Source organism: Mesoplodon bidens, assembly GCF_964165515.1.
Source record: "Mesoplodon bidens genome assembly, chromosome: 1".
Lineage (NCBI taxonomy): Eukaryota > Metazoa > Chordata > Mammalia > Artiodactyla > Ziphiidae > Mesoplodon > Mesoplodon bidens.
Window position 1 is genome coordinate 16282058 of NC_138176.1, and position 15053 is coordinate 16297110.

At 36.1% G+C, this 15053-nt stretch overlaps 1 protein-coding gene across 1 annotated transcript in view; it reads right to left on the reverse strand.

Moving 5' to 3' along the window:
* The window catches only part of TRUB1 (TruB pseudouridine synthase family member 1), a 31046-nt gene that overhangs the window by 4887 nt on the left and 11106 nt on the right, over nucleotides 1-15053 (reverse strand). Inside the window, exons 4-6 of the mRNA XM_081221693.1 lie at nucleotides 9467-9548; nucleotides 2096-2168; nucleotides 617-756 (exon numbers count right to left, since the gene is read on the reverse strand). Of these exons, the coding sequence (XP_081077819.1) occupies nucleotides 617-756; nucleotides 2096-2168; nucleotides 9467-9548 (295 nt within the window). The remainder of the gene's footprint in view (nucleotides 1-616; nucleotides 757-2095; nucleotides 2169-9466; nucleotides 9549-15053) is intronic.

Genomic DNA, 15053 nt, shown 5'->3' on the forward strand with positions numbered 1-15053 from the left:
AATTTATTTCAAATATGGATTATAGATAAATTCAAATTGATAACTTGAGTTAAAATTTACCACATGTCTAGGAATACATTTCTGCCTTACCCATTACTCCTATGTTTTCATGATCTTTAGCAGTAATTTATTGGTGAAAAAGAAGGGGGGGGTCACTCCACTCTTAGAATTTCTTGTCCAAAAACTGAAAATGCACTGTTTTAAAAGGACAAATTAATGTCAATAAAAAACTGAGTGTAAGCTATCAGGTACTAGGCAAAATGGGGAACAAGTATCCAAAAGATAATAAAATACAAAATACAAAATATTGAAACTATGTACTCCTTACCTATTCTTCCCCATAAAGATCCAAAGTATGTTACTTCCAACTTTATAGTAAGATAATATAATATATGAAAAACTCAGACTATTTAGGACATTTCTGAACCTCCATATAGCCATAGGTATTCTCATTATTTGTGCTGTCAAAAAGGTATTAACAAATTCTAACCTTCTTTAAATTCAAATTTTTAAAAATCTCCAATATCCTAGGGATCCATTAAAATTACACAAAAGTAGCCAAATATAAAATAAAGGCACATGTAAATACAAATGTTTTCAAATTTCTTCATCTTACCTAATGTGAAAAATGGTGGCTGGAATTTCTGAAGGGAAAGACTGTACACGGTAACTGGCCTGGCAGGTTTTGCTTCTACTACTTCACCTCTCTTCATCAAAGTTGAAAGTCTCTGTCCGTCTTTCTTTAATGCAGAATAGCTTGCAAGGTACAAGAGGGAGACAGGAAGAGAAGGAGGGAGGAAGAATAGAGAGAGATTGAGAAAGAAAGAGAGAATAATTCCAGATTACAGCATGGAAAGAAAGGATGATTAGCAGCCCTTTAAACTGAAAATCCTTCTAAGAATGAACTCATTTTTTCTTCTAATCTACTTCACAATGGTGTCACAGATAGAGTTCCTAAATATCTTTGAGGCTAATACAGCTCATTCTGGCACTCAGTGAGCAATGTTGTCAATATTTCTCTTTAACTATCTTCCTGGAGATGGGCTATTCATGTCTTCACTAGTCCTCATTCTGGGTTAAGGGTCTCCGGTCACAATGATCTCAGCTATATTTCCTTTTAACAATATATTTCCATTATAATAATATTCATTTTCACATATAAGTTACCAAAATGTTTCCAAAGAGCAAATAAGCAAATAACAGATCTTATCTTTGTGTGATTAAATTTTACTAGACCACAAAATCCTTGCAACAACCACAGAGAAGAAAATTCTAAAATGATTCTTATAAATATAAATGTTTACTATATCTTAACAATAATGATCCAAAATAATGTTTATTCAGATCCTGCTACAATTTTTAAGTCTTCACATTTGAGGCAAAATTATGAAGAAACATTTCTCCATAGATATTTCAGTGTTCTTGAAAAAACTTAAGATTTTTTAAAAACACAAAATATATTCTAAATTCTAAAAGAACTGTTAGTAACATATCCTGACACATCCTATAAGCCATTAAAAAAAAAAGAAGCAATTTGCTTGAAATGGTAACATGCACAAAAATATGGCTAACTGGTAAATCAATATCATTATACTTTTAATAAGTTATAATTCTCATCTGTTTCATTTATTGCAGAGAATTGTGAAGTATAAGGTTCTGGGCCCAAAAGGAATGGGCCCAACACCTGACAGGAAGTGCCAACTGGACTCTGAATCACAGCTCTGATGCCTGTACCAGACTGGACTGGTCCCTTCACAGCAATTCTGGGAAAAGTGACATCTCTGCTCTCCAGAACTGCCCTGATGTCTACAGATGGAATCAGAAGAACCAATAAATCCTGGAAGAGCACAGAGGTCAGGCTGTGGCAATATCCAGAGACAGAGGAGACGACATCCCACTACCTCTTAGAGAGTGTCAGAAGCTCTGCATCCTATCTGAATCAGGTTCACCTTACTTGATCATTTGTCAGATTTAAAACCTGCCTCACCATATAGTAAAAGGAAGCCCCTCTTCTTTTTTTTTTTTTTCATTAAAGTGATGTTAGCCACTGGAAAATAAAATTAAACATTTATTCAAATTCATTAATTGAACTTACAGGGGAGGTACTTGCATTATATTCCCAGTAAACTTCTGTAGAATGCCTTCAAGATCTTCCTGTGTTATTTTATCTGCCAAAAATGAACCAAAAAAGTGACACTAAAACAACCACAGAAGTACATGTGCTATTTTTACAGCACTGACAACTCTGAAAATTAAAAAAAAATTTCCAACAAAGCATTTATTACAATGTATGTTTTGCAGGTCAAATTCTACCTTGTTGAGATGGATAAAATACATGCTAATGAGATAAAAAGGGGAAAGTCTTATATTGTCCAATATTAAGACTAAATTTAATTTCCTTTGCTTCATTTTTTTCTCCATTAAAAATGATCCAATCATCTTATATGCATTTACTACATACTTACTATGGCCTTCAGAAGACCTGAGAAAAATGTTGCATAAAGCTATAGGAATGGTCCTGCAGTGACCAAAACCAAAAATGCAGTGATCAGAAAGTAAGTAGAAAAATACCAGTAAAGTTCATTTCTAAGGTTTTCCAGGCATCAACTATTATAAATAACTGAATAAGTTATTGTAGATTATCAAGTACTAACCACATTTAAAATTTTACCTGATAGATTTCAAAACTGTTGTATTGTATGGTATACATTTTCCACACTCACATTAACTTTGTCCCCAAGTAAAGTTGTATTTATGTCTCCTTCACTGCTCTTTGAATTGCAGTCAGGAGTCTGGCTTTTGCCTCAAAAATAAGCCCAGTGCAAAAAGAGAATATACATAGCAAAGATTTTATCTGTCTTAGATAAAGCTTTTCAGCTTGTATATGATACTCTTTCAAACAAAATGATGCAATATTAAAGTACTGTTCTATAATTTTAACAACTGAAAACTATAACACACTGAAATTCAATATTTGGGATTTTCACATATAGATAGGTGACTATCCATATTTCATATTCAGTAATAAACTAAGTTACAGAAATATTCTATAACCTGTTTAGGTTATAGCGATGGAAAGAAATTACAGTCTTCTTTTTCACTTTGTAGGCAATTTATTTAAACTTTTTATTCTGGTGTATACATGTCACATTTGATTTTATTTGAACAATATTAAACAAAAACTAATGTGCTTTGAATTACTGTTCGAACAACAGAATAAAAAACAGCATGGAACGTGTCCAGATTTCAATATCAATGCAGCAAAAGAGTCTTAACCTCAGTGTGACCTTGATCCTTACAAGCTAAACATGAACAAAAGACCAGAATCTACTAGACTCAGAGGAGAGCTACAGAACTCAAAAGAATTTCTCTAACATCTAGCTCCAAAAAGGCAGATCTGAAAAGCCTATTCTGTTCAAACTGCTTTTCAAACAGATGTATCTCATGATATGAATGGATTTTTCCATGAAAATTTTTTACTCTACTGAAACATTAAAACATAATTACTGGTGGCACCTTAGTTATGCAAAACTTCCAAATCTAGACAGCCAACATGACCACCATGCTGGCAATTGCTGAAAGAAATGCCACTGTTGATAAAATTGCTATAGCTCACAATCTAGTCTGCCACACATTTTAAAAATAAGACCAAACAGCTTTCTACTTCCGCCAAATTGGTCTCTTTACTGACATTCCTGCCAATGCGTGCTCCTTTGTCCTGCTTCGGTGGCTCTTTTACTGATATTCCCTCACACAAGGTGACAAGATGTACTCTTTCTCATTCTACTTCTGCCATGCATCCTAGGCATTTATGGTTTTGCTGTTCATTCTGAAATTAATCATTCACAATTTTTAACTGTCACCTACTATATATATGTAGGTATTACCTCACCAATGGAATGCTTATCTCCTTAAAGGCAAAGATAGCTTTTCCTCTTACATAATGCACACAATTAAGATGGTACTAAAGACATTCTTGCTGAATTTAATTTGCTGATGAATAATAGAATCTCAAGGTTAAAAGAGCATTTAAAAGTCACCAAGGAATCATTCATTTGATGTTCGAATCACCAGACAGAAAGCCTATGCAGCAAGTTATTTTACAATAAAAGCAAATATAATATTTTAGGTATTTTTAATATGTAGTGAAGCATGCTGGCTATATCTGAAACATGATACTAGTCTGATCCAAATAATAATAATTGTCCCTATAAGAATAAAGACTCTACCTCCAAAGGATTTAAAAAGAAATCAAGAATAAAATCTCTAAAGCAAGTATATCCAATAACTGGCCAAAAGAAGGACCTTTGGTAGAAGATGATAGGTACGACAGAAGTACCATAGAGCTTGAGTAATTATTCTTTGTTTAGCAAATTAATAAATCATCAATGTGATAGTATTCATTTGAAATTAATTTTTTTAAAGTCACTCCCATAAAATTAATATATACAAGACCATGTTACATGTTATTATTTGCTTAAAATTTATTGGCTCTTCCAGTGAACTTCCAACATGAAAGCTGGTACTTAACTGAACTATGGAGTTAAAAGCAGGATGATGGATTTAAAAACAATATTCAGGGACTCCCCTGGCAGTCCAGTGGTTGAGACTTTGCCTCCCAATGTAGGGGGTGTGGGTTCGATCCCTGGTCGGGGAACTGAGATCCCACATGCCTCATGACCAAAAAACCAGAACATAAACAACAGAAGCGATACTGTAAACAAATTCAATAAAGACTTAAAAAAAAAAATTCACCCAGGATAGAGTTAAATGGTTACTGGACAAGCCTTGTCACCAAAAGCAGTTGTTAAACTGGAAACAATACAGCAAACAATTGTTTTCAAACATTAGACAACACATAGCAAGGACTATCATCCCTGAGAGAAGGGGAAAAAAACAAGGTAAGGCCCACAATCACTTGCTTTTGCTTGGGGGTGCTTTCTAAACTGTACTGCAGGGAGGGGAATAGCAAACAGAACACTGAGCAAAGATCAGAATTTGGGGAAGTGGCAGCAGCTGGAATTTGAGAGCATTACACAGAGAAAGAGATGTCTACAGGGGTCCACTTGAAACTGGCTAAATTCCAAGCTGCGCATATATATAGTGAGTCTTCACAAAGTTAAAAATGAGCTACTACCAAACCTCTCCCAAGGCTGGAAGATGTCCAAATTCCAACCCCCCAAAATGAAGAAACTTTGCTGAATACCCCAGCACTCGATAGACACCCAAGAAAAGCCATGCCTTTGGAGTAGGGCTAATGCAGACCTGAAAAAAAAGTCTCCGTTAGACCCATCCTAACAAGGAATCTACAAAAGCGACTAGAATTAATAAGTGAGTTTAGCAAGGCTGAAAGGCATAAGATTAATACACAAAACTCATCTCCATCTATGTATATCTAGCAATGAACTATCGGAAATTGATATTTAAAAAATCCAATTTATAATAGCATTAAAAAAACGAAGTACTTAAAGATTTCATATACAAAAGAAGTGAAAGATCTGTACATTGAAATCTATAAAAATATGGCTTTATTTTTGCAACTTTTCTCTAAGTTTGATATTATTTCAAAATAAAAAGAAAAATCTTAAAGGAATACAATAAACAACTTTATACCAATAACTTGGAAATTTGAGATGCAATGGACAAATTCTTAGGGGAAAAATTATCTAGAATGACACAAGAAATAAAAAATATTAAGTTTGATAGCTAGTAAAGGAATCTAATCCATGATTAAAAGGCTTCCTAATAAAGAAAACTCCAGAATCAGATGTCTACCAGTAAATTCTACCAAACAGTAGAAAAAGAAATAATGCCAATCTCACATAAATTCTTCCAGAGAATAAAAAAAAGAGAGAGAATACTCCCCATCCCATTTTATGAGGTTGGTATAACCTTGATATCAAAACCAGTCAAGGACATTAAGAGAAAGGAAAAATACAGGGTAATCTCACTCATAGACAAAAATGCAAAAATTCTGAACTAAATATTAGCAAACTAAATCCAACAATTTATGTAAAGGATAGCATATTATGATCAGGTTGGGATTATTCTGGAAATGTAAAGTTAGTTTAATATTTGACTAAGGAGGAAAATCAACAGATACAAAAAAATTTTGATTAAATTCAATGGCTGCTCATGATTAAAAAAACAAACAAATGGCAAATTAGGAATAGAAAACAATTTCCTTACATTGATAAGAAAGCTATAAAAAAAACCTATAAAAGAAAATCTATAAAAGTAAGGTAGTAGGGCCTCCCTGGGGCGCAGTGGTTAAGAATCCGCCTGCCAATGCAGGGGACACGGGTTTGAGCCCTGTTCCGCGAAGATACCACATGCTGCAGAGCAACTAAGCCCATGCGCCACAACTATTGAGCCTGCGCTCTAGAGCCCGCGAGCCACAGCTACTGAGCCCGTGTCCCACAACTACTGAAGCCCAAGCACCTAGAGCCCGTGATCCACAATAAGAGAAGCCACCGCAACGAGGAGCCCGCGCACCGCAACGAAGAGCAGCCCCCGCTCACCGCAACTAGAGAAAGCCTGCGCGCAGCAACAAAGACTCAACGCAGCCAAAAATAAATAAATAAATAGAAAAGGGAGGAAAACTTGCTCTTTCAGATAACAAGACTTATTCTAAAACTATAGCAATTAAGATAGTTTGGTATTAGCACAAAGATTGATTTTTAATAAATGGTGAAAAACACTATTTAGAAATAACAGAAGGTGTCAGGATAGAGGATAAAAGAAAGGGCCCCTATTAATATGGTTTGAACGTTGTGTCTACCGAGCTACAGACTCATTTTCTATGGCTAAAAATATTATTTGTCGGGCTTCCCTGGTGGCGCAGTGGTTGAGAGTCCACCTGCCGATGCAGGGGACACGGGTTCGTGCCCCGGTCAGAGAAGATCCCACATGCCGCGGAGCGGCTGGGCCCGTGAGCCATGGCCACTGAGCCTGCGCGTCCGGAGCCTGTGCTCCACAACGGGAGAGGCCACAACAGTGGGAGGCCCGCGTACCGCAAAAAAAAAAAAAAAAAAAAAAAAAAAAAAAATATATATATATATATATATATATATATATATTATGTCTAGATAGGATAAAATGACCTAAGATCATTCACTTGCCATTTACTGCATACTGCCTTACTTTATCCAGATGTCAGTTGTTCTCAACAGGTTAATTAAGAACCGTATTTTTGATTGTTATAATGATTGGGTAGGGTGGCGACATCAGCAGCACTTAATAGGCGAGGACCAGGGTTGCTAGATTTCCTGCAATGTGCAGTGGTACAGCACAGTGAAGAACTGTCCTATGCCCTTGCATGACTTCTGGAGGTCTGCCAGATGTTCATGTGGGTGAAAGTCTGTTTATAATTACCTTAGGCTAGAACATAACTCCATTTCCCATTTAAACGCAGAATTCTTTGTACAGTCTTACATACACTGAACTTTCCAGTACTGAGTCATCAATACAACATTCCTGTCAGTCCGCATTTGACTTGTGGCATTCACAGTGATTTATGTATAAGTATCTGTTATATATAATATATATATGACTACTTCATGAAGACTTTCCATGTAGTAATATCTGTGTATTTACATAATGATGTGTCTATTTTGCTACAAATTACCTTTATTTCTTCTTTATAGTCCATTTACTGTATTAACACTGATTTTTTTTTAACGTGTAGGTAGTGGAGAATACCTCTGACTTTTATTTCAGGATAATAAAGAAGCCATTAGAAAATATAGGTTATAGGTCTTCGTATTAGTTCACAGAGGGTTGAGAACATAGGTCTTAGTTCTCTATATGACAGAAGTTCCTTAAGGAAACAGGGTAGGTCTTATATTTATCTTCCCCCTGGTATCCTGCTGTACAGCTTAAACAGATGACAAACATTTACTGATTTACAGAAATCATACAGAAAAATCACGTCAATCAGCAAAATTCTCTGAGCTCTCATTTTCTGGGACTACAAATACTATTCAATAAACTATAGGGAGCTCTCCTTTTCAGGGCCTAAAGAAAGTTGCTTTTCAAGATTATAATGAGACGATTTTAACAAACTAATATGCTTTCTTTAAGGTAAGTAAATAAGGTTATAAATGATACAATACAAAGTAGAGTTTGTAAAAATTCCAAAATGCTTAAGGGCAGGAAGGAAGAGTATGTTTAAGTAGTTTCATCACCCTGGTCCTCTTCTAATATCACCTACTCAACGAACTGCACCATCATGTAACCAGTTTTACAACCCAGAAACCTAGGTCGTGGTTAACAACCTCCTCTCTGTCATTACCCCATCCAACCAAGTCTCACCAATTTCACTTCCTCACCATTCTTCTAATTATATGTGTACTGACATATACTGTAGGATACTCTGGAAATCGCTGACATCCTCCTAGGCCGCTTGAATCTTAAAAGCATTCTGGCTGAAGATTGCAGTTGGGTTTCCATTAAGTGAGCATTTGCTATTATTCCATAATAATAATAATTTCAAGGCTAATTCAACATCTATTTTTTAAAAGACTCAAAATAAATCAGTGATTTTTCTTTTCATTTTGGTGCTTGATTAATCATGCAAGATACTAAGCCACATATAAATGTTAACTGGACAAGTGAAGCTATTATGAACAAGAAGGTTGGTCTCACTACTAGGGTAATATGTAATATATATTAAGACCACTCAACATAAAAACATAGGGAAGCAGATGCTAGACTGCCTATAGGTACATTAAAAAAAGATAATATTAAGCCCAGGCAGAAAAGAAACCCAGGAAGCTTACAAATAATTCACAATTGATGACACAATAATGTAGGTGAACTGACTGTACAAAAACCACAACTGTTGCATTATAAATAGCATAAGCACTATGAGAATTGCTAGGAAACCATTTCATTTATCTGTCCTTTCTTAAAGTAGTGCAAGAAGGAATGGTAGAAAAATTAAGGTGGGCCCCAATGAGTTCTGCTTTATTGCTAGAGAAACAGCTTTCCTTTTGTCTTATCTTTTTACATACTCCAAAAGCACAGGAATATGATCAATTTTAAAGTACTAAACCTAGTACATTTATTTCAACAGCTAAGAGATAATTATAAAAAACAAAAACAAAACAACAATGGCAAGATGCAGGTAAAATCTAGCAAGAGAGTTTCTCTGCTTTGTTTCACATTCATTAGGAAAAATGTCCTAAATCCTAGCTATAAATGGTTTTTGGCAAGGGAGTTATTTGGAAGAATTCTGCACATTAAAGAAAAACTGATTATAGGAAAAGAGGTAATTATTATAAATCTTTATTAACAGACATACCAAATAAGCAAATATGTGATAAACCATTTCCAACCTTCTTAACCCAAAGAAATGTACTGATAATTAAAATCACTGGGAATATGAGATTTATTTTAAATTCTGAATTCAGAGAAACTTTCTCTAAATATTAAAAACAAGGACTACCTAAGATGAACTTCTTACCGTAAGGTTTTTCTTCTGTTACTTTCCCTGTAGAATCTAGCGTGTCAGTAGCTTTCCCCAGTTCGCCAGTGGCAATATACCTCTAGAGGAAGAGAAACAAGGGAGAGAAATAGGCCATAAGGTAAAGAAGAACTGCTATGCATGTCTTAAAGTTTATACAGAACCTTACTAATACTACCTGATACAAAATAAAGGCAAAAATCAATAGACTGTAATTGCTTTGTTAGTTTTTTTATAAGTTTATTTATTTATCTATTTATTTTTGGCTGCACTGGGTTTTCGTACGTGTTTTTTTCTCTAGTTGCAGTGAGTGGGCTTCTCATTGTGGTGGATTCTTTTGTTGGGAGCTCGGGCTCTAGGCGGGCGGGCTTCAGTAGTTGTGGCACACAGGCTCAGTAGTTGTGGCTCGCGGGCTCTAGAGTGCAGGCTCAGTAGTTGTGGTGCATGGGCTTAGTTGCTCCGCGGCATGTGGGATCTTCCCGGACCAGGGCTTGAACCCGTGTCTCCTGAGTTGGCAGGCGGGTTCTTAACCACTGCACCACCAGAGAAGCCCCGCTTTGTTAGTTTTTGATATGTGGGAAGTATTGTACAGATTGACGAACATTCACAAACTTCCCACACCAGCCAACATGACTGGGAAAGCCTGATTTTATTGATAATCATGGCTTATAAATATACTGTTACTATAAAAAAAATTTTTTTACACCAGTTTTCTACTGGGCAGTTTTGATTTTGAAGGAAAATTTTCAAATATACCTATGAGTAGAGAGAATGGTACAATAATCCTCTACCTAGTCATCTCAAGATTCAATGATTTTACCATACTTAAAAGTAAAATTGGGCTTCCCTGGTGGCGCAGTGGTTGAGAGTCCGCCTGCCGATGCAGGGGACACGGGTTCGTGCCCCGGTCTGGGAAGATCCCACGTGCCGCAGAGCGGCTAGGCCCGTGAGCCATGGCTGCTGAGCCTGCGCGTCCGGAGCCTGTGCTCTGCAAGGGGAGAGGCCACAACAGTGAGAGGCCCGCCTACCGCAAAAAAAAAAAAAAAAAAAAAAAAAAAAAAAAAAGTAAAATTAATTTTTAATTAATCAATTTATTACTTCTTACATGAAATACCATGAGTAATCTTAGTAACTTGTTTATGCATTTAAACAAAAGCTAAATATGTAGAAAATAAGGCAAAACTAGTATAGCATAAGTCATGTACATACGTGTTTCTTAATAAAGAGAAATTGCTACTTCTTAAGCTCTCTGAAAGGATACAAGTCACTTCTCAGAACTGCTCATTATTCACAAATGAAGAAGTAGATCAGTGAGTTAACTGAGGATTGTTCTCCTTCCCATCTCAGGCCACGCTTATACTACATATTCTTTGTATTCCTCTCTTTTGATCAAATTCAAATTTTATTTGGAGGTTCACATGAAGTAGTGAGAAAAATGCAAGGAATATAATTCCCACTGAAAAGAATATGTAGTTACACTGAGCAATTTAAGCTGGAGAACTTTGCAGAATTATGTTTATTAATGATAAGCTTATTATGCTACCACACTGAAAACATGTGGTTTTGAATATCTTCATTAAAAAGCAATAGCTCTATACAGTTCATAAATGTAAGTCCTTCAAAAGTTTCAATATAGTACTTATGAAATGTATGAATATTAATAGAGTGTAAAGAAAAGGTACAAATTAGACTACCTCTGGAGAAAGTAGATTAGAGATGCTCTAATCTCCGAGAGCTGCTAAGTTTCAGAGGAACATTATTCAAGTCACACTTCAGAGTTGACATTGACTGGTTAACCTAAAAATGCTGCTGTATACCTGGGGGAAATTACTGCCCTCTGAACATATCCCGGGGGAAAAGTTTGTATATCCCAATGATAACACTTGTTCAAGGGCTGGAGGGGGATACAAAGCTGCTTTCTGATGAAATGCTGGCTTTGCCTACAGGTACTATTATGGTTTATCTCTGCATATATATATACACACATACCTTATATACCTGGAAAATGCTAGTTAAGAGTCTTTATCCGGCATCAATGATTTCCTATTAGAACATCAACCCTTCCATCGCTCACTGGTTTCAAAAGCACATATAAGTAAGCAACTTTTAGTCAGCAATATAGAAAGCTAATAAAGATAATACTCCAAAACCTCATCAAAGTCTGTTACTTCAAAGTACATCTGCCATCCAGATTCTGCTGAATGACTGGCTCAAATAAAGTATAATTTAGGCAAGAGAGTAAAGGGACTATGCATCTATTGCCTTCTTCTAGGTAATCTATATTCCATAATTAGATCAAGTTAGGTCAAAGGGATGTATTAGCCTAACCCCCTTAGAATCCTTTTACCAAAGTTATATTTCATGCAGATCCACTTCTTCACCTGTTGTAAACTATTTTGAGAACCACTATCTGTCACTCAATAACCCTTACTGTAAGAAATTTCTTTCTGACTATAATGCCCAGAGTAAAGTCTCTTCCTTAAAAAACTGGCATGCTTTCTCTTTCTAATGAATGTCATATTTTTGCCTAGGCCACCAAAAATCACAGATAGAAATAAAAGCAATGAAATTAACTGTATTCAAGATTTCCAATAGAAATTGCTTGAATAAAATTAATGTCTATGGAACATGTAGCCAGAGAGACCCAAGAGGCCTGAAACTCAGGAGAGAGAGATTTGGGGATAGTGAAACACTTGAGAATAGTAATAACAGTATTTATTGAGCAACTTTTGTATAACAGGCACTGTACAGAAAACCTATATGCTTTATGTACATATTATATTCATAATCCCAAAAGAGAATGCAGTGAGAAAAAAATGACTCAAGAGAAAGCTGATCATTGGCAGAGCAAGGCTTACCATATGACAAGAGAGAAAGCTAATGACGAAGACAAGGAAGGGCTCTTTTCTTAAATCTTACTCCAATCTGACTGGAAAGGAATGCATGAAAGGAGTGGGGTGGTCTAAATAATCTGCGGTCTTCACAAAATGGAGGCAAATTAATCTGATGGCCTAAAGATTTTAGGTAAAGGTCAGCACTCCACCCATTAATTGATAGTGTTGTATGAACTGGTTTTTATTACATTGAACAGGATTCTAAGGATATTTCTTGGCTCAGCAGGAAAGAGTGTTAGGCCATATTCAATCAGCAATGTCTATCCTTAGGACTGGATGGTGAGGCAACGGTGTATTACGATATGGCTATAACATGAACAGCGAATATCTGCCATCCTAGAACTAAATATTTCTACTCTTGAGGTAACCCCACTCTACACATACTAAAAGTCTAATTTTTCCAGTAGCACTGTGATGCAAATAAAAATTCATCTGTAAAAGTGGAAAAAGTAAACATGAGGTCAAACAGCAGGTCTGTGCCCCATTAGAAGGCTGCATATAATTTTTTAAATGAAAGAAAGATATCAAGAGTACACTGTACATAGGGTTAAATTTGTTTGATAAAATGTTTGGTTCTTATACATGAATGGATATATAGAGTCATGGTGTAAAATGAAATTCTTATTATGGGTCTTCGTCAAAAAATTTTTGTAAGTCACTGCATAAGAAGATCTCCAAGATTCCAGCCAGTGCTAAAAACAAAATCTATTTTAAAAAATTCATTAACAGGGCTTCCCTGGTGGTGCAGTGGTTGGAAATTGGCCAGCCAATGCAGGGGACACGGGTTCGATCCCTGGTCTGGGAAGATCCCACATGCGGAGTAACTCAGCCCGTGTGCCACAACTACTGAGCCTGCACTCTAGAGATCGTGAGCCACAACTACTGAGCCCATGTGCTGTAACTACTGAAGCCCGTGCGCCTAGAGCCTGTGCTCCGCAACAAGAGAAGCCACCACAATGAGAAGCCCGTGCACCGCAAGGAAGAATAGGCCCCGCTCGCCGCAACTAGAGAAAGCCCGCGCGCAGCAACGAAGACCCAACACAGCCAAAAATAAATAAATTAATTAATTTTAAAAAATTCATTAACAGCTTTTAACTACTTTTGATAAAAGTATAATGTCCAACATACTTAAGGGTAAAATTTAAAAGATTTAATTTTTTCAACAAGTACATAATCTAAAATTAAAAGTATAAGAAACACAAATAGCTAACAAGATAATAACGCTTATTTTTTATTTATTTATTTTTTTTGCGGTACGCGGGCCTCCCACTGTTGCGGCCTCTCCCGTTGCGAAGCACAGGCTCCGGACGCGCAGGCCCAGCGGCCATGGCTCACAGGCCCAGCCGCTCCACGGCATGTGGGATCCTCCCGGACAGGGGCACAAACCCGTGTCCCCTGCATCGGCAGGCGGACTCTCAACCACTGCACCACCAGGGAAGCCCAATAACGCTTATTTTTGAAACATGAAATACCCAAGAACTAGGTCTCTATAATAAGATGCACCTGGGATTTTCTATTTACTTTACAGTCATCTGAGGATCGGTGATTTCACTGTATGACATTCAGCTTTCCTAACTGAATACCAAAATGGTTTGTGATAAATAAACTTAAGCCAGAGCCAATGATGTATTTATATTTCCAGTCATCATATTTCTGGAAATATGCCTGGAATTTACATGTAAAACCTTTCAACAACATATAGTGTGTTACATGTACTTGTGGTTTTGGAGGGGAGGGCTGGATAATGAATATTCCAGTGAACTTCATGTATTTTATCTTGGAGGGAAAAAGAAAACAAACACATTCCTTAATGTAAATATATCTTTTTGCTATTATTATAAAAGTGACTTTTCATTGTAAAGATTTTGGAGAATACCAAATCATGTGAAAAAAGAAAATAAAATCATACATAATCCTGTATCAAGGTAACCATTGTTTGTATTTTAGAATTAAGAAACATATATCAAGCAACTGGCAAATCCTGTAACAGAAACAGATTCTAAACTCCATGGGTCAGTATTTAAGTGCAATGTTCAAATTTACTGTAAAACTGTCAAACTCCTCCACTCTAACACAATTTTTATACTCTGTGATTTTTCAACACCAATATTTTGAAGACTGCAGAGCAAGCTGCATGGAAATTTTTCCATTTATCTAAGGTATTAAGATCCTTCCCAACTGAAAGACACAGGTTTTTATGCCAGTTAATAACTAAAATGGGATGTCAAAGGCAACAGGCTCTCCAGGGCTTTTTATTTTAAGAAAAGCTTACTTAGAGCCCTGGCACTCAGAGTATGGCCCAAGGGCCAGTATCCACCATGAGATAAGTTCAGAAAATGAAGGTGCTTAGAAGCTTCTTTAGCAATTTGACATTGCCATAACATTTTAACTGTATTTTATAAAAGTCATCAATCAGTCTGCAATGAAATGGGAGGTTTTTTAAATGGTCTTTGACCACATTTTTTTTCTTTTTAAGAAACAATTTAGACAAAACCACTTTATCCAAACTATTTATATCCTGCTTGGAGCAAGGGTTTTAAAACAAATAAAAAGTTTAGTCCCGGAAATTGCTGAAATTCTTCCCTAACTAGTGGCATATTAATCTTCCTTCCACAGGCATTTTCACTGGCCCCTAGCCCCAACTATCATAACCAGCAACTAGTTGCTAATTAGAATACAGATATTATTATCTC